At 38.9% G+C, this 27,109-nt stretch overlaps 1 protein-coding gene and 2 long non-coding RNA genes across 4 annotated transcripts; 2 read left to right on the plus strand and 1 right to left on the minus strand.

Moving 5' to 3' along the window:
- The first annotated feature begins 1,269 nt into the window (after nt 1-1,269).
- LOC145660331 (uncharacterized) lies at nt 1,270-2,211 on the plus strand. Its single transcript, XR_014126581.1, has 3 exons — nt 1,270-1,386; nt 1,576-1,690; nt 1,835-2,211. It is a non-coding gene; the product is annotated as an uncharacterized LOC145660331 (long non-coding RNA).
- A 3,970-nt stretch (nt 2,212-6,181) lies between these two features.
- Nucleotides 6,182-8,636, minus strand: LOC145648198 (alpha-1-antitrypsin homolog). Its single transcript, XM_081695503.1, has 4 exons — nt 7,918-8,636; nt 7,551-7,821; nt 7,220-7,367; nt 6,182-6,704 (listed from the first exon to the last, which is right to left on the minus strand). The coding sequence occupies exons 1-4, from the start codon at nt 8,594-8,596 to the stop codon at nt 6,516-6,518; spliced, it is 1,287 nt and encodes a 428-aa protein (XP_081551629.1). The 5' UTR covers nt 8,597-8,636; the 3' UTR covers nt 6,182-6,515.
- A 2,925-nt stretch (nt 8,637-11,561) lies between these two features.
- Nucleotides 11,562-22,657, plus strand: LOC145660333 (uncharacterized). 2 transcript variants are annotated; one of them, XR_014126584.1, is made up of 3 exons: nt 11,562-11,695; nt 19,036-19,353; nt 22,290-22,657. It is a non-coding gene; the product is annotated as an uncharacterized LOC145660333 (long non-coding RNA). The 2 variants fall into 2 exon arrangements; XR_014126583.1 differs by lacking the exon at nt 11,562-11,695 and adding an exon at nt 13,831-14,084.
- Nucleotides 22,658-27,109: the final 4,452 nt, after the last annotated feature.

The raw sequence follows: 27,109 nt of genomic DNA on the forward strand, positions 1-27,109 counted from the left end.
AACTGTACCTATGTGGAATGATTACTAATTAATTAATATATAGTTTATGTGTATAGGTTATATTTACTTTATTTAGATTTTTTAATCTGAGCCTGATAACAAAATGATAGCGTAAAGAGGGGGAAATGATTTTAAAATGTGATTTATAACATGAGACTATAATGTCATTTCAGCTGCACTTTTTTCATTGTTCTAAACAAGCACTGAACAGAATTTAGCGCTCCATTATGTCATAATGTGTGTCATTCTATTTCTGACCCCAGATCAGTTTATTGAGTGGATTTGCCGATGACGATCATTTTAGACAAAACATCAACAGAGACTACAAACAATTCTTCACGCATAAGAGGTACTGAGAAGCGAAAACAAAACGTAAGTAGAATTTAATTTTATCTACAAAGGCAGATACTAAATATTTGATAACGGAATCGTATTATAAACAAGTAGCCAATATGCGAATTTAAAATGAGAACACACATTTTAATGATAGAGAACTTTTGACTGAACGGAGAACAAATTAGCGGGCTGATAGTGAGCTCCCTGCCCCACTAGTCACGTGGTACGGCCCGCCGCCTGCAGTGGGAGTTCATGGTCTTGTGTGAAACCACGACTATGTAGTCACACACACCTGCACCGGATTATTCTCCTAATGTCTGTGTGTGTTTAAACCCCGGTTGGTGTGTGTATCCTTGTCGGTCTGTGTTCTCGTTAATGTTCACGTACGTGGTGCACTTTGTTTGTAAGCTGTGTTCAATGCTGCACATGTTCATCTTGCCTGTTTCGTGTGAGCGCCACTCTGTTCGTTATTCGTGCATTAGATGAAATATGTTGACTGAGACAAGGGAAAGCCTCTGTAAGACCGCTAGTGTGGCCATTATGCACTGTCGGACAACAGGCAAACTTTGATTCACATTTATTAACATTTGTAGAAGAAATTGAGCTACGGGTGGCCATTTGTATATAAAACAATAAAGTCTACAGGCGTTGATTGCTCCTTTCCATATAGAGATATGAAACTGGGGTACAAACGTAATCCTGTGCACAAATGCAGCATGTAAAATAAGCCTTGTTTTGTAGAAAATTGTGTTGTAATCAAAGCCTAATTTTCAGTTCAAATACAATTACTTCTTAGAAATAAATCTTTAATTCTTAAAAATTAAAGGGTTTTTTTTAAATGTCCAAAAACACATGCAAACTGTTACGACTTTTTAAAAGAAAGTAAACAGCTTTGTTATCGTTCAGTACAATAGAGCTTTCTTCTGCCCTTTCTAGATGCCAAGGGACAACTTCATTACTAATTTTATTACCAGAAGCCACAAGAGTCATAGAGACCCTGCTCCCATTGCTTGGTTTAAGCAACATTACTGTGCCAGTCTGGGAGAAAGTGTAAGTGTCTACATATTTTTTACTGCATCCACAGTTTTATTTATTTTGCCTTGACATTTCCCTGACTTGTACACATGGCAATCCAAAATATGCTGTCCATTAGTGGAGTTTCAACTGCCCAGGTGGGGTCAATGGATGATTCATTTCCTTTACAATTCATCACTGATTATTTCTCATTTCTCACCCAAGAAACAGGAGGACTGTAAGGAGGTTCGTACCATCCGGAGCAGAACTGCTGAACACTTTATGATCACAGAGTCAACGGAAGAGATTTGCTCTTTGGACCACAGCGTCCATGCAGAAGGTGCAGATGTACTTTCTTGCATAAATCTAGCTTTACATTAAGAACACACAGTAGGACATGATGTTTGTTCACTTTAAATATGTGCCTGTACTTTATTATGTAATTGCACTTGTATTGATTTTTGGGAAAAATAAACATCTGTAGATGTAAGAGAGGATCTGAGTGGAGTAGGGGAATCTATTACAGACGCAGTCAAAGTGGAGAACACCCCAGCTGGTGAGTAGCATCAAAGCACCACATCAATAATCAGAGTTTACATACATCCACTCCATGGACACCAGTTTAAAAATTCTACTTTTATTTCAAATATAAAGGCTCAGAATGCAAGAAGTTGAAGAGAGTACGCATCTTCTTCAGACGAGCATGGCAGGCTATAAAAAGCACCTTGTCCTGTGCCAAGCGCTCCAACAAAATTAGCCCTATTCTTTAACTTTTCCCAGCTCTTTTTAGCAATTTATTTTGTATTTCTTTTTTCCCTTCATTTTCCCCAACCTGTCTTTTCATTTTCTGAAATAACATCTTTTGACTTTTTGATTTATTTTTGATTAATAAACTTTACTTCATGCAAAGATTTTGTCTGTTTGCATTCTGGACCTTTTAATCATCTTTTTCATTCTAAGACCAGCCAGGTTATGATTCTAATTTGGCCAAATAAATCTTCAATGATTCAACTCACTTTAATAACATTTTTAGATTATCACATATATGTACAGTTTCATGTCACTCACCTTTAGTGAGAGGAAGTACAGTAAAGAGAAAACACAAACTGAGCATCCTTGTCTCTATGGAAACACCACTGACCTCCCAGCACACACTGACAACTCTACAACCAGATCTCCACTGCCACTGTGGACACACACTGACTCCAGAACTCTCACAGCATTACTTCAGTACTCCAGACCCTAATGTCCACCCATCAGAGAGGAACTGGGAACAAATGAACTTGACCAGAGCTCTTATGTTTCTTTTCAAGTTCACATCACCAGTTTTACGGAGATATACAAACCCACACACAGTGCCATCATGTCCTTTGACCTGTGAGGACTCTGGTTGTTTCTTCCTTTGTGATGTATCCCACAACCCCACACTGACCAGGATGCTGCATCTGTGAAACCATATAGGAGACACACATGCTCATTATAAAGCAAAGGGGGTGGAGTCTGATGTAGAGGAGAGAAACAAACAGACATATTATCCCCTCACTCTTATTCTCAAACTCCTCTTTCTAAGTTTATAGTTTTAAAATTCAGTTTATAGAGTTAATCACCTCAAAGCTTGCGCTCATACAAATTTTTGCATTACTTTTTCAGGGCTTGATATATTTTATGTTTGCACTGTCTTATGATGTCCTGTGTACTTAGTATTTTATTCATTGTATCAAATTTGTTTTATTGGTAAATATACATTGAACTATTATGCACTGTCACTACAGAATGCTGTCTGCTATATGTCTCCAGAGACTATAAGCATGCAAACACACACACACACACACACACATTCAAGAATTTCTAGATAGTGAGAGGACCTGCTTTTTGTTTGGTTTTTCAGTTTCCACATCACATTGCTTATGCAGCAAAGTTTTTAAAGATTTTTTGTGAGTAATATGAAGTTCTGGATTTACTGAATGAGTCAAAAACAAACAACAAAAACCTGCCTTACTCACAATAAGAACTCACAGTTTGAACTTTGATAAATTCTATTAATCAGCCTTTGAACATAAGACATGGTTTGGTAGTATATGAGCAGTCCCTTTTCTCAGTGAAGTACTGACATCTCTCCTCACAGTACACAATATTATGCAAATGATCAGTAACCATACCAGTCCTACTCATACTAAACCTGTTTTGTACTAAATTAAATTCAAACTGGACCTGCCATTGAGAACACATTGGAGCCTAGTCCTAGTTTTAGTCTGTGTTTAAAACATCATCCTTTATCCCAATTTCACATTAGATTAGACCCAGCAGTCAGAGTTGTGCTGTTTTGATTATTAAACTACACATTACAGAATAAATGTATTATTTTGTACTATTTCTAACTAGAAACCACTGATAAGCCTGTCATGGCATAAGGCAAGAAATAGACTAGAAGGAAACTGAGCTTGTGAGTGTGTGACCACAGCTCAGCTGCAGAGGTGTCGAAGCAGCACCGTTGTGACTTCTGGTCTAAAATGGGCTTTAGATTCTGATCTGGTATCCGCTGCCCACTGGTTGGAACTGTGAGAAATGAAACCACAGCAGACGTCAGACATCCTGAGCTCTCAGACCAGAACAGTCTCCTCCTTCTTCTGGGGTGTTCATAAGGTGTTTTTTGACCAAAATGTTTATTGACTTTAAAAACTGCACATATTCACATTAAGATGCCATACACATATCAAATACTTTTCTACCACAATTTAGTCCACAAACCATATTTTTCTCACACCACTAATAGATTAAGAACACTACTGTAAAAGTGGAGCCTGTATGTTATATTTGACGTATTCACTGAGCTGAGTTATTTCATGACACAAGTATTTACATGAAAGTAGGGTCATACACTGACCATGACTGCAGACATTAGCATTAGGGTATTTATACAGCAGGAGACAAACAGGGAATATCTGGGAACAATTAGTGGGAGGGGTAAGAGACAAAACTCACATGAGACACATGTCAAGGGGCAGAGCAGAGGAGGAGCTACAAACTAAAACATACAAAAGCACATGGAGACAAAGACATACTAAAGCAATAACATGTAATTGTCTTCTACTCTTTACTACAGATTTGGAAGATATTTGACAAGCCAGTTAAACAGAGCCCGAGTGATCAGTTATGATTAGACTCTGGCTTTGCTATGAGCCTTAAAACCACAAAGACCAAAACCACGACTAACAGCTCGCTCAGACCATTTGTTTCTTTTTAAGAACAGCTCAGCTAGCACAGAGGTTCTAAATCCAGTCATTGTGGCCCCCAGCAACATCATTATTTCTCATGTTCCTTTGCCTCATACACCTTCACTATATCCCAATCACATTTCACCCCTTGACCCTACCACTTAGCCCTGGCCCTCCATATGCAGTGCTTGTGAGCAGGGGTAGTGTATCTGATAGAGGGCTAGGGTGAAGTGTTATGGCTTCATGTCCCTCTAAACAGAGGGTTTTCAGAGTCTCACTCCAAATTGAGCGTTAAGAGAAATTTCTCAGAATCCCTTGTGAATCATTGACAGAATGGATGCAGAAGCGAGGGGGAAGATTTCACCCACTACACCCACTACTAAGCTCTAAATCTAAGCATATAATGGTTTAAAAACATATTACTTTTAATATGCATAGTTTTAAATATGCCTATCTTTTACCTAATCATAGAGATATGTAATAAGGTTTAGAAATCTGTTACAGGACAAGTGTGTTTTCAGGTCCAGTGCAGACATTAAATCATACAAAATCAAATATACTTGAAAAATTAACTAAAATTCTTACTTTAGAAAGCACCAGCTTTAAAGAAACGAGATCACCTCTAAAATCCTCATTGTCAGACCTAGCTACCATATATTGTACATTCTTATATGGAGTAAAACATTTTGAAGTCTGATGTCTGACTCAGTTGCTCAAATGGACAAACGACAATTGCATACATATTTTTACAAATATGGCCCCTCCACTTACTGGCTTAGAAGCAGTGTTACTGTGATTCTTGTTACGTTCCAATCAGAGGGTTTTCAGTGTCACACTCCAAATGGAGCGTTAGGAGAAGTTTCTCAGAATCCCTTGTGAATCAATGACAAAATGGATGCAGAAGCAAGGGGGAAGAGTTCAATCACTACCCTTTGTAACTCAGATTCTTATTACTTTATTTGACACCAACCCAGAGGCAATACATCTAATTTGGACCCTAACAGACTCAGATGGGCCTGGATATTGCACCAACTGCTGTGATCAGATCATTAAAATGAGTGGACATACAAGACAACACACCGGGAATACACACCTCAGGACAAGACTAGGACCTCTAAAGTTGGACTAGACATTAATTGCTTTTTTTTAAATTTTTTTAAAAATGTATTTTTCTCTTTACATTGTTATTATTGTGGCGACCATTGTTGGCCAGAAGAGGATGTCCCCCTCCTCCCTTTGAGTCTCGGTTGTTCATGCTCTAGGAAGTTTTTCCTTGCCACTGTCACCCTTGGTTTGCTCACTGGGGGCTTGTACTTGGACATTTGTAAAGCTGCTTTTTGATATCATCTACTGTAAAAAGCGTTATATAAATATTGATTTGATTTGATCTGAAACAACTCCAAAACTCAGTCTCCGGTCAGTCAGAGAGTTTGGAGGTTAATGTACATTTGTCACATTGCCATGTCTGTTTTAGAATTATATAGTTCCACATGACTTACGTAATATGTGTATGAAACTGACAAAAATCAGCAACATCCCTAATGTCATAATTGCCCCTGATTTGTGTTAGAGACTGCAATGATTGGTTTGCCAAAACAAATGAAGACCCATTCAAATCTCACTCAAAACGTTTATTACCATTCAGATGAGTTTGTGTACATCTGTGTTCACTGTGCCGTCAGAAATAATCCAGCAGTCTGTTTCTTTTCTCATATCTGGTGTAAGTGAACTGGTCGAACTCTGAAAGCAGCATTTCATTTTTAGTTTGTTTATAGCTAAACAAAGTCCCTTCTGTATGTCTATTGCTGACTAAATTAGCACAACCTTTAGCCTTTAATTTCTTCTAGATAATACAGAGATGTGACTATATTTGTTGCTAATTGATATGAGAGAGAATTCAGTAGCACTCTCATCATACTACTGACTAGACTGTGTGGGAGACGTCTACGACTACACAGTGGGGTTGGTTATCTTTCCCATGAAGAGGATACTCCTGATGTTCTTCTCCACAATGAAGACTAGGAACGGTCTGCTGACTTCTGTTTTGAAAGGCAATGACGTGAGAATGATTTCAACAGTAGTGGCAGCTGCAGCCTGAGTGCCCTGCTCATCCACGCTGAGGACGGCCTTGTGCAGGACCTGTGGGGAAGGACCAATCTGGGCAGTCATTGATTGACACTTTAAAGTATGTAAGCAGTAGATGCATTAGCTTCTGAACATTCCTTAATGGACAGCAGTTGGAATTTGGCTGCGGCATCTCACCAGTGTGTTGACTGAATGTAAAATCATTGTGCAGTGTAAAGCGTCTTTGGGTACTGAGAAAGGCGCTGTATAAGTTTAACTTCATATCGTATCATATCAAGAGAGGCAAACCTAAAAATTCACTTTTTTATTTGAAACTGAGAGTGCAGTCTAAATTCTACTGGATATTTAAGATGGGCAGTCTCTGCCAAGATCCCACCAAATTTCCCATAATGGAAGAGAATGATCACATCAGTGTTCTTTCCAAAACAAACAGACATCAGAAAGCCATTGATTTTTTGCCCCAAAGACCCCCCAGACGTCTACTGAGAAGGTTTTAAACAATATTTCCCAAACTTATAATGTGACACTCTAGACATGACAGCAAATCTCTTAAAGGGTTTACCACATACCTTGGAAACTGCCAATTTGGCCCCTTTACTGATTCCAGAGAAGTCTGCGCTGTCTGAGAATGCATCAACCATTCCCATCTCCTTCAGTGTGTCCCCAAGACAGGAGGAAGCAGACACTGAGAACTTGGGCATATACAAGTCCAAAGTGCTGGAGAACAGAGATGATCAGTCAGGAAAACACACTCTTACATGGAATAGCATAAGCAAAAATATTTATTTAATACTTTTTTGCCATTGGTGACCTTGTCAGGGAGTAAAGGTTCTACTTTGTGGTAGTACTTAACATGTTTAAGTGAAATTCTATTTTTAAAAGCATTTTATGATACATTACGTTTTGTGGACTTTGTCCTTCCAGTACTTGAGGTGATCCTTGCTGATGTGTTTCTCCAACTCCTCCATTTTTCCCTGGTCAGGCAGGATGATCATCATGGAGGCGTTTCCATTATATGGCAGCATGATAACGGACGTAAAGTTGCCCTGGTCATAGTAGAAGTCATATTCACCATTTCTGTTCATCATATCCACAGACACTGTGGTGTTCTCATCCACATGAAAGTCACCTTTGCTGGTGTCCTCCACTTTAAAAGCCTCTTCCCATTTACCTGAGAGAATGAAATCCAAGACTGGTTACTGCAGATCAGGTGAAATACATGAAAAATTATTTTAATCTCTAGTGGGTTCTACTTGTCTACTCTTACCTTTGAAATACATATAGTTGATGAGCATCATCACAGTGGCAGCATCCAGACTCTTGACCATATCAGTGATCATGTCCTTGGTCTTTTTGGCAATTAACTTGTTGATCTCTTGCACAGCGACTTCAGGTGTGGAAAAGTCCACACTGAAGGCTTCACCTTTGTAGAAGTGCTGGATGTCTTTCAGAAACTTGTCTTCAGGCTTGAAGCCTTTTTGTACAGCTGCAGCTCCTCCTATCTCCAACACTAGGGCATCCTGGCTGTGGTCCAGCATGTGAAGAAGGTGCTCATAGCCTTCATTAACCTGATCAGCTGTGAGAGCACTGTAGTCCAGAGTGCTGAAGATTTGTGAGTGGGTATTGCTCTTGGCCCCCAGGGCCAGCATGGATAGAGCCATGGAGATACTTAGAGGAGAGAAAAAGATATTCTTGCCCTGGGTGTCAGGATGGCTGGCCAGCTTCTTGTAGAGGGAGAAGGCAAAGTCTGCATTGTGGGGTGAGAGTTTGTGGCAGGGTTTGTCTTCTCCATCGTGATGGGGGTGGGCTGCATCCTTGCCATGATGGAGATGTTGATGGTGATCTGCTGAATGGTCTTGATCATGATCCTGGTCCTTGATGCCTACAGTCCAGTCCACTGACAGTATGAGGACAACAATCAAACAGCACTGGACCTTTCCCCACATTTTAGCACCTGCAGAAGCACTGCACAGATTTGAAATGTATCACACGCAGGTTCATTTAAACACAACTGTTACATTAGAAAATAGTCAACACATGGATTTTCATAAGAGAGGTATATACGTGATAGCCTGCATGGAGACTACTTCTGAGTCTAGTCTTTCATTCTGTTTTTAGATTTTTAAAGATGTAATAGATCGCTGTTGAAGTGTTTGTCATTTAGTTCAAACAAGATCTGAGGAAAAAATTACTTGTATCTCCAGAATATCAGTCATCTTACAGTACATTTACTTACCATCCACGTCCTGTCAGCAGTAAACTATTGGGATTGAGTTCATACATTTTATAGTCTGTTTGGTGTAATCTGAGGTCAGTCCTTTAAACATTAACCACTGAGGGGCTGTTTCAAATAGAGCAGGAACATTGCACAGCATTTATCCTTTAGTTAACATTACTGATGCCAAAACCCTGTACGCTGGCATCGTTAGCTCTGGTATTGATTCCTGTGAGGCTGTGTAGTCTCATTCCAAACTCGGCTGCTGCGGTCTTCGAATACACTAACTGATCTTTGTACATAAGTGCAGTTCTTTTTATCAGCTATACAGGATGGCAGTCTTTTTTCATATTAGCTAACATGTACTCAGTACTTTCAGAGCTCTTTGTATTCTCGGTACCACTGACCTCTCTGAGAACCTTCACACAGCTTGAACGATTCCTCGGCATCGCAGCCAGTTTTGGAAGCTTTTTGAAAGTGCACATTTAGCCACACAGCACATTTCAGTCTCAGGTGTATGGATTTTTATTTTATTTATTTACCTCATATTTCAATTTAAGCTTGTATCATTAGCTCTGCTGTCATCATTTACCATCAGGGTCATCTGCAAGCTCCATCTCTGAGCCTTTATGTGGTTTAAATGCACAGAGTTAGCCACACTGCTAGCAATAATATCTGACTAAATTAGCTTAGCATTTCTCATCATGACGGTGGAGCAGATTGTGAAACATTTTATGTTTGCCTTTAAAAGTGGGGAAAAAAAACTTTAGATTCTATATTAGGACATTCCCCTGATTATAGGATCAGATTTTCTGTTTTATTAACTCCAAACATCTTTCACTGGTTAATGCTGGTTATTGTTTTTCTTCTTGAATAAAGAGCATAGATCTTGCTGCATTTCTAGAATCATGCAAGGCAGATGCATCATGCACCAAGCCCTCCACTGAGTCACCAATGTAAAGAGAAAGATCGAGACTTTACGGATCCACCTCGTTTGACACGAGGAATTCCTGATATGCCCAACGTAACTTAGCGTGTAAAACATACAGAAGGTTAGAGTGAAAATAGTAAGACATCTTAAATGACATCACATTAATATTAATCCAGATGGGGTGTAAAGGGAGATATGTTTTACAAGGGATTGGTTGTTCGCATGTATTTATTTTTTTTCACTGGGAGATTTGCATCTCCTCACATCCCTCTTCAAATCAAGCCCAGAATATAGCTCTGGCTTTCAAAATATGACTAAACACATGCCAACCCATTATGCTTTACTGCCTCCTCAACCAGAGCAGTCTAGATCCAGGGATGTTAAAATATATAGCACCAAGCAGGACAGACAAGCACTCCAAAGGGTAGTGCGTTCAGCAGAGCGCATCACTCACACGGAACTTCCTGACCTGCAGACCATCTACTACAAGCGGTGCCAGACCAAGGCCAGGAAAATTGTGAAGGACCCCACAATAGACTCTTCACTCTGTTGAGGTCAGGGAGGCGCTTCCGCTCCCTGAAGTCCAAGACAGAGAGGCTGAAGAGGAGCTTCTTCCCACAGGCCATTCGGGCCCTGAATGAGGGAAACTGATAAACTGTGGGGACCACCACCACCATGTAACATGACTGTATATCTGTACATCTGTATATATAGATTTATACTCAATTACCCTGTTACACAACTGTAGATATGTTACTATATAAAATGGATCTGTACATTCTGTAGATTGTGTACATATATACCCAACCATATACATTGTACATTGTGTATATAATCATAATATACATATATTGTACATACATTGTTAATATATTTTTGTACATACATAGAATATATATTTTTATCTGCATATATATATTTCTCTCTATGCACCCCTGTTCTTTTCCTCAGTTTGGACAGAGCACTCTCCACCATTTCACTGCACGTTATACTGTGCATGACTATGTATGTGACGAATAAACCGAACTTGAACTTGAACTATTGTGGATTTAATTTTAAAATTGAGAACAGCATTGTACACGCAGTGAAGTTTCATTTTCATTTCAGTTCCAACTCACATGTAATTAAACCCCTTATATGTTTTATTTAGTACATAATTATATTGATAAGGATATGAGGCTTGTCTCTTCAGTGCCTGACATGCCAGTATTACTGAGATTTCTTATGATCATGTTCTTAGCTAACCTACATACAAAGAGTCAAATGTTCAAATGTTGTGTCCACTGTTCAGTTGATCCCAAAATTAGCTAAAGAGTATTTGTACTTTTTCTGCTATCTTAAAAAGATCAGGCAAGCAGACCTAAGCTTGTGAGATTTTTTTTTTTTTGACTTTGGTTTGGCACAAGTTCAGGACAAGTTCAATAACCTGTTTTGTGAAACCTGATTTGGTCTGAGAGTTGGCACCGACTATTGTGGACCGTCATGGTCAGCCAGCATGCATGAAGAGCAAACAAACTGGAAGCTTGTGCCATTACATTTGTCTCCTTGCCATGTCTGTTTTGTACATTTTCCAGTTCCACAGGACTCAGTGATACATGTATGAAATGATTGATTAAGAATTTGAGCAGGAATGCTAATGTTACATGTGACTCTAATTTAAATATTACAGACTGTAATAATTATCAAATAATCATTTATTCAGTGGAACACAGTATTAACTGTGGTGAAAACAGCTGCTGCAGTGTCTTGCTCATCAATATCGAGGACCTCCCAGTGGAGCTGAGGACTGCCTGGTGGAGCTGATGCCTACCTGTTGGAGTTAAATTCTGCCTGGTGGAGTTATGGTGTACCTGGTGAAGATGAGGTCTGCCTGTTGGAGGTCCACCTGATGGAGATGAGGTACATATGGTGGATTTGAGGTGTATCTTAATACTACTTAATTGAAGCACACACACAGTGTCACAGCATGTTTATATTTCCCCCTAGGATAATGTAAGAGAGATTATAAACATTAACTTCCTGTCACACACTTCACCATTTAGTTAACTGTTGGAAAATCTACTTACATTGTAAAACATTCCTTGATGACACTAAGTAGGAATTTTTTTTTCCATCATGAAGGTTCACACTGTGAACTGTTTGTCGTTTTTTATAATTCACAGCCACAACCCACAGGAACATTTCCCCAGGACAACTTTAGCTTAAACAGTTTTCTAGGGAAGGATCAATCTGGCATTCTCTTGATTTTTGTTTAAGGTAACATTAGCTAATGTTACTCCCAGAGTGTCCTTTTTAGCAATATGAATCAAAATAATGATAACTCAGGATATGAATTTTATGTAGAATGTAACATATAGAACAAGAACTCTGAGTTGTGTTGATTGTGTAACACTGAATTTAGCTTGTTGAGATGTTGAGAGAGACAACTGGAGATAAATGTTAGCACTGAATATATGTTTAGCACGCATCTTTAGTAAATCCTTCATACAAAACTGGAAACTGAACAGCAACCTCAACAACAAAAAAAGGCTGTCTTTGGTGCTGAAACTAACTATAATTTAAGCACCATGGGCAGCATGCAGGCTGTCTAGGACTTCAGAACTCTCTCAGAAGTGCTTTGCTTTACTTAATAATACCTTTGTGCACAAGGGACTTTTTGTTACAGAGTAACTGTAAGGAGATTGAGGCCTCTGAGTGAGCCCATGGTCACACATAATTTCTTTAGTTCCGCTACACCTTTGTGGTTTCCCTGAATATATATAAATCTTGGCGGCGGTAACAGTACAGTACAATTTACATTAGTGCAATAGATCATTATGCCTTTGTAGGAATAGGCACTGTATTCACTCATAATTAAGAGAATAGAGTCAAAATGTGGGATAATCAACTGAGTTCTTATGAGTTTACATGTAAAAAAAAAAAATTCAAACCACCAATTAAGTTACAATCCAGTAAAAACTGCAATTAACGTTTTACCACTAGGTGGACCCATGCTACAATTTTACGTAAATCATATGGCAACACTGGGATTATAAAATTACAAATGTCTTATTAAGACTGATAAATGATTTTTTAAAAGTCCAATTTTCCTTCTATAAAATTGATGTTTTTTATTGACATACATAATCCATACCTTTAGCCTGTGCATTATTGCATGGACGAAGAAAAGGCTTTTGATATGCAGAAGCTGAAAGCAACAGTACATTTGTGGTGTGAGTAGAGTTCACATCTCTAGTGGTGGAGTGACATTCTTACAAAGTGAAGACCAGTTTTTGACCAACAAACACGTTATTCCTGCAAACAAATTCCACATCAAATTTGAAAATGAATCACACAAGCTGAACATGTGCAATTAAAATACACCCTGTTTTATGTTTTATGCACTGTGAGTAAAAAATTAATGCTCTGAAATTAAATGCTCCTTTAAATATCTGTTCAAACAATTTGAAAGTCTCAGGTAGCCAGTACTGTGGCTGCTGTAATTCCACATGCTGTTGTAACAGATACAGTTGTACTGCGCCTTTAAGAGGGAGCTTTATGGTTATGTAGATTGAGTAACTGAGAGTGTGTGTGTGTGTGTGAGGGGAGAACCGTCACCTTTCTGTTCGTCTTCTCAACACTCCTTTTTCTTTGGTAACGCTGTACGGTGCTTTGTACTGTTTCCTTTACGTATAAGTACAATGATGGCTTGAAGTGGTCCAGGAGAGAATAAAAGTCTTTCAGATTGCCCACACCAGTGTGTGTGTCACTCCATGTTTACTCCACGCATCGCGGTTAGCCCGTAGCACCTGTTTCTCACTCCAGGTAAGAAGCGTTACACTGTTTTCATTAATAAGCCTTTGAAGTACTTTGGGTGTCGTAGTGAAATGAACTGACCAAACAGCACTGAGGGAGGTTATGTTGGGTCTCACCCCCTGAGCTTCTACATCGTGTCTCTATGACAAAGGACGGAGCCACTTAACTAAGAATGAGACCGTCCTCACTGACAATGTGAGAATATCTGATAGATCACTGACTGATAAGGAAGAAAGAGGACGTACCACATGACAACTTACAAAACCTACCGCATTTCTATATTTGGTGTGTGTGTTGTGGTTAGTTTGTCAGTTTCATCTGAATACACTTCCTCTCGACTATAAGTGTAGCTGTGAAGTCATTCAGTAGACTGTATTGAAGAGTGTGTACGGTGTGTATCAGCAGTCCTGCTGTAGCTGTGTGTAGTGTGTGTGTAACTCAGTAAGAATGCTGGTGTGTGTTTATCTGCTCCTTGTGCTCCACGCTGCTGATGGTGAGTGTTACCTTCTCTCTACAGGTGTTGTCATCCTCATACATTCATTTGCACAAAGGTATTTATATCTGGGAGCAGCAGAGAGCAGCAACTCACCACTTATCCCAGATTCTGTCTATCGACCAAGAAATGTTTGAAGTCCAAATTTTGCCTCTTTATTTTAGAACAAAAGCTGTTAAATGCTAACAAACACTGGAGGTCAACAGAAACTCAAATATAGTCTTCGTAAATAGATACCCACAAACTTCTCTCAAGCCGGTCAAACCGCATCCAAGTGTTAATAAATGTCTCCCAGACTAGTCGGTGTGTCGTATAACTCACTGTGAACTAGACAAGTGAAGAAACACGTCACCGGGAAGCGACCTGGATGAGGTTTGAGGACATGTAGCTCGATATCTGACTTATTTACAAATCCTATTAGCTATCGTTGCTGTTGGCTTCCGGTGTTTGTTAGCAATATTAGCAGCGTTTTGTTTTAAAGGAGCGAAATATGGACTCCAAACATGTCTTGTCCACCCGAGTTAAGGGAGAATAAAGTAAATTTGATTCTTCGCCGACTTGTTCCGTTAAGTGGCACTGAAATCTGCGCTGTGGTTCGGTCCGGTAGAGAGGAACCGGTGCTAATTACTTGCTAATTGCTGATTAGTTACTTAAGACCAGCATAAGGTAGGAATTGTAGGGACTTTAGTAAGACTGACAAAATTGAGAAATAAGAAAAGTACAAGAGTATTGTGACTCTTACAAGGATAATTTTGCTCTATAAATCTGTACATTTATAAAAAACGTTTTTTATTATGGTGTGGTATGTGAAATGTGCTCACTTGTTTATTTCTGTTTGTGTTATTTATTCCTCACTTGTTCATTCTGTGTATGATGCAGCTCTTGTCCACTACCCACTTCTGTATCCAGCTGCCTGTGACAGAGGTCACACCTCATTGTAGTTGATTGTATATGTGGTACTGTCCTTTACATGTGGTGTATGATGTATGTGTTTGGTGCTTCTGTGTGTTTTCCCGAGTGTGGGTGGGTTTGGGGGAGAGACTACAGAGGATTCTGATCTCATGAATTTTGACATGCCCATCATATCCCTTATTGAGCTAGCAGTCAAACAAGACAGTACTACTCTATATTACCATGGAGACCAGAGGAGGGGCAGAGCTCACTCCCTGCGGGTTAAAGAGCTGGACTGGTACTGAATAAATCCATTTCAATCAGGAGGTCTGCCCCTCCTCTGGTCTCCATGGTAATATAGAGTAGTACTGACTTGTTTGACTGCTAGCCAGACAGCTGTCTCCCAATGTGAAGACAGTGTTTGTTTGTTTGTTTTAGCCTGTTTATATGGTTTACCCCCATGTTGCTCAGGGACACTTACTATAGTACTTCCTGACACTTCGTACAGTGTAGTGACTCAGATTAGGCTGGACCCCTGCTCAGCTTTCCTGAAACACAGCACATGCTTAACCATATGGTCAACCAAAGTGGCCCAAAGCTCATCTGTGATGGTTGCTCTTCCTCGTCCTCATCCTCTCTTTCCAATATTGGCCTCCATTGATATCCAACCAAGACATTGACCCTGTGGCCTCTTTATAGTGCTCAGGCTCTACAAATAGTGTAGTGCTCCATGTACAAATTAGTCATAATTGTCTTCACCTATGAGTACTGGGTTTGGTTAATTGATAAATGGATGCATCATTTGCATTTGAGGGTTTTCTATAAGAAATGATGTGTCCAATATAGAGAATTGTGTTTAGCGTATTGAAAAAAAATGTGTTTTAGAAATACAAAATGAGTGTAAATCAGAGAAGGTGCTTTTGGTTTAGTATAACAGGTCAGGAGCTGGGCTACATGAGTTAGTGGTTTCAATTATTGTCACATGTCCTTGTTTTTGTGTCTTGCAAAAAACTGTAATATCACAAAAACAGTACAGTTTCCCAGCAAGCACCTCTTCCTCCTAGCAAACTTGGAGCACTGTTTATCAGTTTAACAATACATAACTAATACTGTCTCTCTCTTTCTTTCTTTCTCTCTCTCTCTCTCTCTCTCTCTCTCTCTCTCTCTCTCTCTCTCTCTCTGGCTCTCACACACACACACACACACACACACACACACACACACACAAAACATGCACAGCTGTTGCAGGATGGCCAGATCCACATCTGAAGGACTTGGAGAAAGACACTTTTACACACACAGTAAATGTACATTCAAAGTGATACTTGTAGATGCAAAAACACCCCCTCCCCCACCCTGCCCTGCTCTCTCTCACACTCACACTCACACTCACTCTCTCTCTCTCTCTCTCTCTTTCTCTCTCTCTTCTTGTTGGGTGTTTGGGCTTCAAGTTCTCCTATGTTGTTCTTCTTATCCTAGAGGCTTAGAAAAATTTACAAATAAAAAATGAACAAATAAAAAAAAATTAAAACCATAAAGACAGTACAGTTTCCCAGTATGCACCTCTTCCTTCTCACATATGTATTGCTAAACTTGATGCACTTTAGCAATACATAAATAACACACACACACACACACACACACAGACATGCATATGCGCATGCTTCCTTTTTGGGTTGGTGATCTTAAAATTCTGCTGTGCTGTTTCTCAGAGTGGTGTGTGAGCAAAATGTTTACTTCTTTCACTCACCCACGAAGATTTTCAAACAGTCTCCAAATCCTCATCAGTGTCAGTGATCTAGCTCTGGACTTCATGGTTTAATCAGTCACTCACTAACTGACTCTGGCAGCATAAATTCACTCCAGTGACTCCAGTTTAAAGACTTTTCTTATTTAGTCCCAAGTTATTCTGATGCCACCATAGTCATAGCTACCAGTTTACAGATGTGATAATTCCCAGTATGCACCTCTTCCTCCTGACATATTTATTGCTAATCTGGTTGCACTGGGTGCTACGTGGGAAATGTGCTCACTTGTTTATTTCTGTTTGTGTTATTTATTCCTCATTTGTTCATCAATTGGCCAGGAGGCTTAGACAGCCCATGCTGGGGGTTTTGTCTTTTTACAGTTTTAATTTTATTTTGTTGTTGTTGTTGTAACAGTGCAGTGCACACTAGCCTATAGCCTCAATTAGTTACTTTACAGATATCCACCATCATCAAACAGTTGTTAAACAGCTTTTGGCAGCTTTAACAACAAAAAGAACAAAGTAACTAAGAGAAAAGGTGAGAAAATGTTTCTACTTCCTGTGATAACTGTTGGGTTGTGATGACATTGTACTGTCTACATCCAAAGTGGTCTTTACTTTCGTGACTCCTTTAGTGGTTCTGTGTTAGTGGGTGGATTTCACAGCTTCACTTAAGTAGTTTTTTCTTAATAGTATGAAAACTACAACATGATCATAGACTGCTGCATTTCACCTGTACTTTATGAATAATATGAATATCAGACCATCCTCATGTTTACCTGATTAAATGATCAATGTTTATTTTGATCAGCATGTAGTCTAGAGCTCTTCCTGTCTGATCTGTCTAATATTTGCTAAGCTACACATTCAGTTTGGCCCTCTGATCACTAAGTGCAGGAGTGAAATGATGTGACCAAACAGTGCTGAGGGGGATCACTGTGTAGCACTACTTCTTACTGCAGGATCACTTTACTGAGGATGGGGACTGAACACTGGGAAGCTCAGGAGGAAGTGATGACACTAGAAAGACACTGTTTCACTGTTACATTTAGTCTGTATGTGAGAGAGAAAGAAGTGGAGGAATAATTTATTTTGCACTTGAACACACGTCCCCTCTACTGTGGATATTAGTGGGTGGAGAATTTCAGTGGAGTTCTACTGAGAGTTGTAGAGTTCCAGGTCATAGTTGTGTGGTGATTCCCACAAACAGATTGTAGTCTGGGCTGCAGTTTTCAGAGTGTTCCTGTAGTTTTGTAGAGTGTATAAGATGTATAGCAGCGTTACTGCTGTAGCTGTGTGTAGTGTGTTGTGGAATGCAGGTGTGTTTTTATCTGCAGATGTGTTTTTACTTCCTTTTTGGTAATGATGTGCAGACGAAGTCCTGTGAAGCGTTTGAGGTTCTATCTTATTGTACTGCTGAAGGATTCGAAGCTTTGGAGCATTGAAAGCTGGTGACAAAACAGCGACACCTGGTGGTTCTCAGAAATTATAGCAGCCATGGATTCAAAACTGCGCAATACAACACTCCACCGCCTTCATATTTCATTAAAAAAATAATGATCAGTAATGATGTTTAGTAATTAAATTCTGCAATAATTAGTTTAGAATCATTGTTTCCCTTTTTATGTGAAAACATAATACAAAACTATACTGGGAGACAACAGGTTGACGTTATGAAACATTTACTCTCCCCTTTGGCTTCTATAATTTGCACATTTCCAATTTTTTAGTAAAAAGATAAAGCTTCTAAGTTATAGGAGAGTGCCAAACCTATGAAACAGTCTCAACCTCATCCTGTGTATCTGTGATGTTTGAAGATTCAAACAAGATTAGTCACATGTTATTAGTAACTTTAGTGGTAATGTTAGTGGTTATATTTACTTTAGTGGTTATAGTAACTTTAGTGGTAATAACTTTAGTGGGAGGGGAGAGGGAGAGAAGGAAGGAGGGAGGCAAAGACAATCAATAATCATTATAATCAGACATTTACATCTTATATCTTGATGGTCATGCATCCATCATACCAACATCTATTGGGAAATCTCTTAGTGATTTCCAGTACCATCATCAGTTGGCTGGTACCATCAGTACCATCAGGTGACTGGACCTGGAGCAATTAAGTATGTCATATATAATAGTTAAGTATGTCATATATAATAATAATAATGGAGTATGTGATATATAATAATAATTAAGTATGTCATATATAATAATAATAACAGAGTATGTCATATATAATAATAATAACCATTTTACATGTACATGTGCGGCCATGTTTAATACTGAAGGCCTTTATCTGGTGTGTTTCTGCAGGCTGCATGCTAGTAGGGAATCGGAGGACAGACTACATCACTGCATACACAGGAGACTCAGTACTGCTGCCCTGCTCCTGTATTGACCCACACGCCAAACCTGAGAATATTACCTGGAGGAAACACAACACAAACAGAAACTCATGGGACGTGATCACCAGTGAGAGTGAACAGTACAGAAACAGAGTTCAGATGGGTACTGCTCACTCTCCAGGAAATCTCTCTCTACTCATATCACACCTGACTGAAGAGGATAAGGGAGACTACAGGTGTTATCTTAACCAGTGGAACTATAAAGACATCAGACTCACTATTAAAGGTAAAACACTGTTTTTGATCCAAATCCAACTGCAAATGATAAATCCAGCTTTAAGGTTTTCTTATGTATCCACACTAGCAAAGTCTTGGTTGTCTGAGTTACTTGTAGACTTTCTGCTGTCATATTTGTTGTTGTGCTGTCATCTGTGCACATAACCAGTAATGTTTAGTTCAGTGATGGTCAAATACTCCTTTAATTGTAACAAATATCTTGTGCAGTTCAAGTAAGAATGTCTCAGGTTTTAACACACATGGCCTGTAAATCGTCACCTAGGCAGGTTTCAGCTCATCTTTCACCATCACCTCCTCCCTGACATCGCGGTTCCCATGGAGATGCTTTCCCGCGTGCTTTGTTTAGGTGTTCCTAGTTCTGTTCGTGCGTGTCCGGTGCTTCTTTGTTTTGGTTTTTCTGTTCCGACCCCTCGTTTGGTTTTCCTGTCACTGTTTTCATCTTTGTCTAGTTTGCATTCGTTAATCTTTGTATAAATATCCCTTGTTTTAGCGTCTTGGCTGTGGGTCTTTGAATGTGCGCTCTCTCGTCCTCCCGTGAGATTATTGTTGTTTGGTAACGTTATTCGCCTGCTCGTTATTCTAGTGTTTACTGTTTAACTTCCTTCTTGGTAATGATGTGCAGACGAAGTCCTGTGAAGCGTTTGAGGTTCTTCCTTATTGTACTGCTAAAGGATTCGAAGCTTTGGAGCATTGAAAGCTGGTGACAAAACAGCGACACCTGGTGGTTCTCAGAATTTATAGCAGCCATAGATTCAAAACTGCGCAGCACCATAAACAATACAACACTCCACCGCCTTCATATTTCATTAAAAAAAAATTGATAATCATTAATGTTTAGTAATTACACTCTGCAATAATTTGTTTAAAATCATTGTTTCCCTTTTTATGTAAAAACAACAGGTTGGCGTTATGAAACGTTTATTCTCCCTTTTGACTTCCACGTTATAGGACAGTGCCAAACTTATGAAACAGTCTCACCCTCATCCTGTGCTTCAATGACGTCTGAAGCTTCCACCATCAGTAGTCACGTGTTATTAGTAACTTTACTGGTAATAGTAACTTTAGTGGTAATAGTAACTTTGATACAAAAAGGGAAAAATGCGGGAAATCTGCTTACGGTAGTGAGTAATTTCATGTTGCACCCACTAATCTATATTATATAGATCTGTCATTTAGATCAATGTTTGTGTCAAATTCATGCAGTTGAAATTCACTAGAGGAAAACTAGAGGACTGGGCTTTACTTGCATCTTTCTGAAAGAAAAAAAAAAAGCTGCTATCTTTATACTCGTTTATAACACAATGTCTGAAAAACCAGACTAACCAGACTGATTTTGCTCCACCCATGTGAAAACATTAGCGAGGTGGCAGTTAGATGTGACCGAAGTCTTAATAGGAATGTGATGGGAATGTAATTAGAATGCGAATCTAATTGGATCATCTCTGTAAGGTCCCATTTCTGTTAGAATGGATCCTACTCAGACCTTTGCCTGTATAGACAACACCAAACCCCTCACTAAACACAGACACTCAATGAGATGAGGTGGAAAACTGAACAAAGACGAGCACTGCAAGAATGTGATCAGTAGCATGTGTTGTATGTGGCACAATATATATATATATATATATATATATATATATATATATATATATATATATATATATATATATATATATATATATATTGTCTGATCTTTCTGTGACTGGTAGAATGGCGTGGCATTAGAGATCAATCAACATTTTATTAGTAACAAAATAAAACACCTTATTTATAGACCAGGCCAGAACACTTTCAATACAGTGTCAGGACAATCATTGTCAAAGCGTTCATTTATAACAGAGCCATATGGGAGTTTTCATTTCAGCCTCTCCAGCCAGTGTCAAGAACAGGAAGGTACTACGTGGTTTGAGGTGTTCACATCTGCTCAGTTTTCCTAGTAACCTCATGTCCCACAACCGCCTTCAGTCCGTGATTGCAACTCCCGTCTTCCCCGGCACAACCTCACCAGATCCTCATCACCAGTTTACTAGTGCCACCTGTGTCTCATCTTTGCTACGCTATTTATTCTCTCTGGTTCCGTTCTTTCCCTGCCAAGTATTATTGCTGTTCTATTGCGTGTACTGAGCAATTCCCTGGCGTGTGTATATCTGGCCATTACCCACGCCTGTTTCGCTTTACAATTGTTGCTTATTCCGCTACAAATAAAACTCGGCTGTTCGCAAGCATCTGGCCTGTTCTAAGATGACACACCTCACTTGGTAAGCAACATCTAATCATTAATGTTATATGCTGGACATGCCAACCCGTTCTGTCTCTGCGGTCTGACGCTGTGGCGGTATTGATCATCAGCCCCGATTTTCTTCTGGGGGTATTGGGGTGGTTATAGTGGCTGTCCTCATTCCCAGCCAGCTCTGTCTCCTGGGGGGTCCAGTTATGTTATTTTAACTGCAAACATATTTAAAACTTGTAAAAAAAACAAAAACAAAAACAACCCAACAACAACAAAAAACCTATAGCCCTTGAAAGAAGTATGTCACCTAATCAACTGACAGTATTGTGTTGTTTGTGTTGTGAAGAGAAGACTGTATGACAGCTGTCTGTCAGAATCAGCCTTTATAAAAGTGTATTTAGGTTTGTGTTAGCTGTTATGAAGGATTTATGAAGAACACTCTTAAGAAATGTGTTAGTAAATTTGAAATGAAGATTTTGATCAAATATTAAAAAATTGTTACACTGGTACTTAACAAACAAAGCTCAAATTGTTACCTAAATGGAGCAACCAAATTGCTCAGTTATAACTATCATTGTTATAAGGAGAGTGAATGTCATTAGAACAATGCTAAAAATCATATAATATTAAAGTAAATATTTATTAATCTAACAAGCAAATGTGGTGGAGTCTGACAGTGGGGTGTGTTTCTATAGGTTGCGTATTGGAACACAACAGGGAGACAAAACGCATCAATGCACACACAGGAGACTCAGTACTGCTACCCTGCAGCTGCACAGACCTACACGCCAAAGCTGCAAATTTCACCTGGAAGAAATACAGCCCAAAAAGAAAAACATGGGATGTGATCTCCAGTGAGAATGAACAGTACAGAAACAGAGTTCAGCTAGGTACTGCTCACGCTCCAGGAAATCTCTCTCTACTCATATCACACCTGACGGATGAAGATGAGGGAGATTACGATTGTATGCATAAGGAATATGAACAACTATACATCAAACTCACTTTTACAGGTAAGTAACTTAGATCCATATTCTTAGTGCATTGATAGTCTCATAAATAAACTGAACTTTAGCAAACTAGTGTTACATTATACCTGTAGCACCTGTTACACCTAAAGAGCACTCTTAGACCATCAAAGGCTGATATACTGGACATAGTATGAATGCTACAGGTCACTTGGGTAGTGTTTTCTCACTGATGTGGCTTGGTGTGATGGGACAGGTAAGGCCAGATGCTCGCGGATGTAGAGAAAAATTTATTTTGTTTCGACTTTTGATGGGTGAACAGACCAGGGTCAAAACAAGGAAAGCCAAGGCAGGGCTAATCCAAATCATACAGGTAAACAGTCCGAGTCCAACAACCAAAGACCAATAACAAACCAAGCAAACTATACAAAAGGGGTAGGAAAAAAATCAGTAGTCTGGAGAACAAAAAACACAATCGAAACACAGGAAAGCAATCAAGGAAATAACGCTCGGTATGCACAGTCAAAACTAGTGGCAATACCTCGCAATGCTGGTGAGGTCTAAACAGGTTTATATACAGGTGGGAAGTAGAAAACAGGTGCTGTCAATATTCTGGTGATGAGGATCTGAATGAATGTGTATGATTGGATGAGTCCTTGACCTTGCGAGGAATGGCATGTTGGGTGTTGTAGTGTGCTTGGAGTTCGGTCGATGTGACACTTGGTATGTGTTTGTTTGCAAAAGGACAGCTAAAACAAGTCCAGGGTAAATATACATTTCATCCATTTTTATAGGGGTGTATTTGTGGTTAAAGTGCTCTTGTACTTTAAAAATACTTGACTGGGATTTAAATTATGACTTAATCTTCTGGAAACCATCCATAATGTCACTGACCCTCATTTTGTCTTTCATGTTGTTTCTAAAGTGTATAGTTGGACCATGACAGTGTCAATAAACTGCCAGTGTAAAATTATTTCCCAGCCACACTACATCTTATACACCCAAAGTGACAGAAATGTCCTGTTTTTGATTCATTGCTTAGTACTAGATGTGTTCCGTTGTCCAAATAACTATTTTATCTATTTTACCTCATTGACATTTTGATTAAATAGTCATGTGTCCTAACTATGACCATCCACAAACAGTAAGTAGGAACCATGTGAACTGAAACCTCAAACTACAGTGGTTGGGAAAATACTGTTTTGCACTGGCACTTTGATATTGTCATAGTCAGGACATGTCAACATTTATGAAAAATATCATTTTGATGTAAAATGTTTTACTTTTATTGCAAAATGACAGAAATCCACTGTTTTTGACTTATAACCTCCCAGGTGTCCAAATACCCATATTTAACTTCAAATTTGTATTTTTCATAAATTTGCATGAGTCAAAAATCCTGCGTCCTGACTATGATGCATCCTGACAAATTCCCAGCATAAAACTAGGCTACACCCACAATAACAGAAATTACCTGTTTTTGACTCTTTTCACCTTGTAGTACATGTGCTCCCAGTTGCCAAAGACATATTTTACCTGAAAATGGCATTTTTCTTAAGAGTCATGTGTCCTGACTATGACACTATCCATACAGTGTGTAACGTGGAGCGATCACGAGGCGGATGCATGAGCTGAGAAGAGCGAAATATATTAAGGGCAAATCCATAATCAGAGTCATAGTCACGTTGCAGGGTCATAGAGCCAACACAAAGAGTTTGGGAATACATCTTAAACAAACAAACAAAAGCACATGATGAACTAAACTAATAATAATAGTCAATGACATTTACAATGTTTGAAAGAGGAAACAGTTCACAGTTGTGCTAAATAAATGTATTCTGCTGCTGTGTAAGACTGGGGTCAGTGTTTGTTGTGTTGTTACAGTCTCTCCTCAGACTCTGCCCTACATCCCCTTTGCTTTGGTCACTGTGATCTTCCTCCACATTATCGTGGCTGTGGTTTATTACACCAAGAGAAACAAAGGTAAAAATTTCATTAGCAAGCTGTTATAATCAGATTGTTTTCTCATTGTGTCTATTAACATCCATTTTACCATGTGCAGAGTCAGTTCCTGAATGAACTGAATTGTTCTTGTTCATGTGACCTACTTCAGTGTCAGAAATGAGCAGAGTTCACTATAACACTGCTGGTGGAGATGGAACAGCTAGTCTGCAGTAGAGAAGAAAACCAAGAGAAATCAACAGACCAGCTACAGACCTACACACCTGTTTAACAGACCTGCCACACACATCTGATCAGCTGTACCCACTGACCTGAACAAGTTTGTGTGTTTGTGTGTTGGAGTTAGAGAGTCATCATAATGTCTTCATTTGAATACACTTCCTTTCCACTGTAAGTGTAAATGTCAGGTCATTCATTAGTCTGTAGTTTTGAAGAGTGTGTGTATGGTGTGTAGCAGTAGTCCTGCTGTAGCTGTGTGTGTGTGTGTGTATGTAACTCAGTAAGAACGCAGGTGTGTGTTTATCTGCTCCTTGTGCTCCACGCTGCTGATGGTGAGTGTTACCTTCTCTCTACAGGTGTTGTCATCCTCATATATTAATTTACACAAAGGTATTTATATCTGGGATAAGCAGACAGCAGCAGCACCCAGCCATCACAACACCTAAAAAACATTTGGATTGGTGTTTAACTCATTTATTATGACGGTACAGTGCGGTCACAGCTGTCAGAAATGGTGATCTGTGTGCTCCAGGTTGTACAGTGACAGAATTTGTTGGTCACAGATTTTGGTGTAACACCATCATTTAACCATCTGATGGCTCAGAGCAATGTCCGTTTCTGAATATATTCTTAAATTCACCTTAAAGGTACTTACATGTTTGATATCACAGTGTTCAGAACAATCTCAGCTATCTTCCTAATGAGGTAGAATTTGACATAGATCACTGTATAAAGTAATATTATGGAATATGGAAATTTTTCATCTCATATGAAAAAATACCTTTACTCGTGTGGACCTGTTTGGTGATTGAAACAGGTTCACCAAAGTAGTGAAATACATGAATAAAGTAATATTAAAATGTCTAAGAAATGTCTAAAATGACATTGTGTACATTTATTGAGTAAAAGCATGGTCTGTTAGCAACATTTAGCAGCTTTTGTTCTAAATTAAATGACCAAAATGTGCTCCTTCAGTTTAGACTCCAAACATGTCTTGTCCACCTGGGTTAAGGGAAAATAAAAATAAATTTGCTTCTTTGCTGACCTGTTCCGTTAAGTGGCACTGAAATCTGCACTGTGGTTCAGTCCAGAAAATAGGAAGCAGTGCTAATTATTTGCTAATTGCTAATTAGATACTAGCATAAAGTAGAAATTGTAGGGACAAGACTAAGACTGACAAAATATAGAACTAGAGGACTTGTGGGGTTTTTTGTTTGTTTTTGGTACACTTGAGAAAAGAGGCTAACTGCTAAATCAAAATGTTAAATGCTGTAAATGTCAATTTAAATATTGTCAATCTAGAACTAAATTCTAACTCCAACAACCATCATTTTGCTCTATGATTCTGTAAAAAAATGTATTGCATTTTATTACTACATTATGCTATTTTTCCTAAGGAATCATTTTTCTGCATTTTATGTGTGTATCTCTAGGATTTTTTGATATTTGACCTTTAAATAGCAGCATATTTTTTTCTGTTATTAATCATGTCTTTTAAGGTCAAATGCCAAAGCGTTGGCTGTACGCATCACTTCCATTGTGAGAGTCTATTGTTGTTTCATAAATAAAGAGCCAAAGCAGGACAGAGAGTTGTGGTTTCTGTTTACACCAACGGATGACCACATACATCATGTAGGTGTGCGTAGTGCAGTTTGACAGCAGAATGTGTGTAGAGTGCAGTTCACTGACAGCAGTTGGACGCCACTGTTTGTTACTTTCTTTTTAGGACCTTAGAGTGGAAACCATTCTGAGCTGTGGTTGGGCTCACATGTACACATTACTGGTGTACAAATTCAGGGCATTGGACAGACAAGCTTGATCAGGAGGGCTGAACACCAAAGTAGAGCAGATGGTTCTGCAAATTTGTACACAATATGAAACCAGATCAGTGACATGGAAACAGACTCACTCAGATTCAAGAAAAAACACCAAATGTGAAAATCATCTTGTATCCCAAACAGGCAACTCTGGTTCAGTGTTTGGTGTGAAAGGGTTCATATGTAGGCTGGTCATAGAAGGTGGTTGCTTAGGGCAGTAGAGCAGCATTGAAAAGGTTCTGCAAAGTGAATTTATTTTGCTGTTGACATATTAACTATATAGTTATACTAAAATATAAAGATTAGGAGTGTAATGGTACATGTATTCATCCCAAATCATCACATACACATTACAGTTCTGTGTATGCAGTCATATGGAGAGTATGTGGTAGTCTAAATGTGAAAGCTGATGAACGTAATGTGGAATCAAATTTCACACTCGCAAATTCGCCGCCAAAAAAAGCTATCAACACGCTAGGCTGGATTTAACTTAAGCTCGTTAGCAACATTTACTGAATCATTAACACTATGAGCTGTTTCTTTCAAATC

Source organism: Electrophorus electricus, chromosome 2, assembly GCF_041902795.1.
Source record: "Electrophorus electricus isolate QZ-2024a chromosome 2, ASM4190279v1, whole genome shotgun sequence".
NCBI classification, from domain to species: Eukaryota; Metazoa; Chordata; class Actinopteri; order Gymnotiformes; family Gymnotidae; genus Electrophorus; species Electrophorus electricus.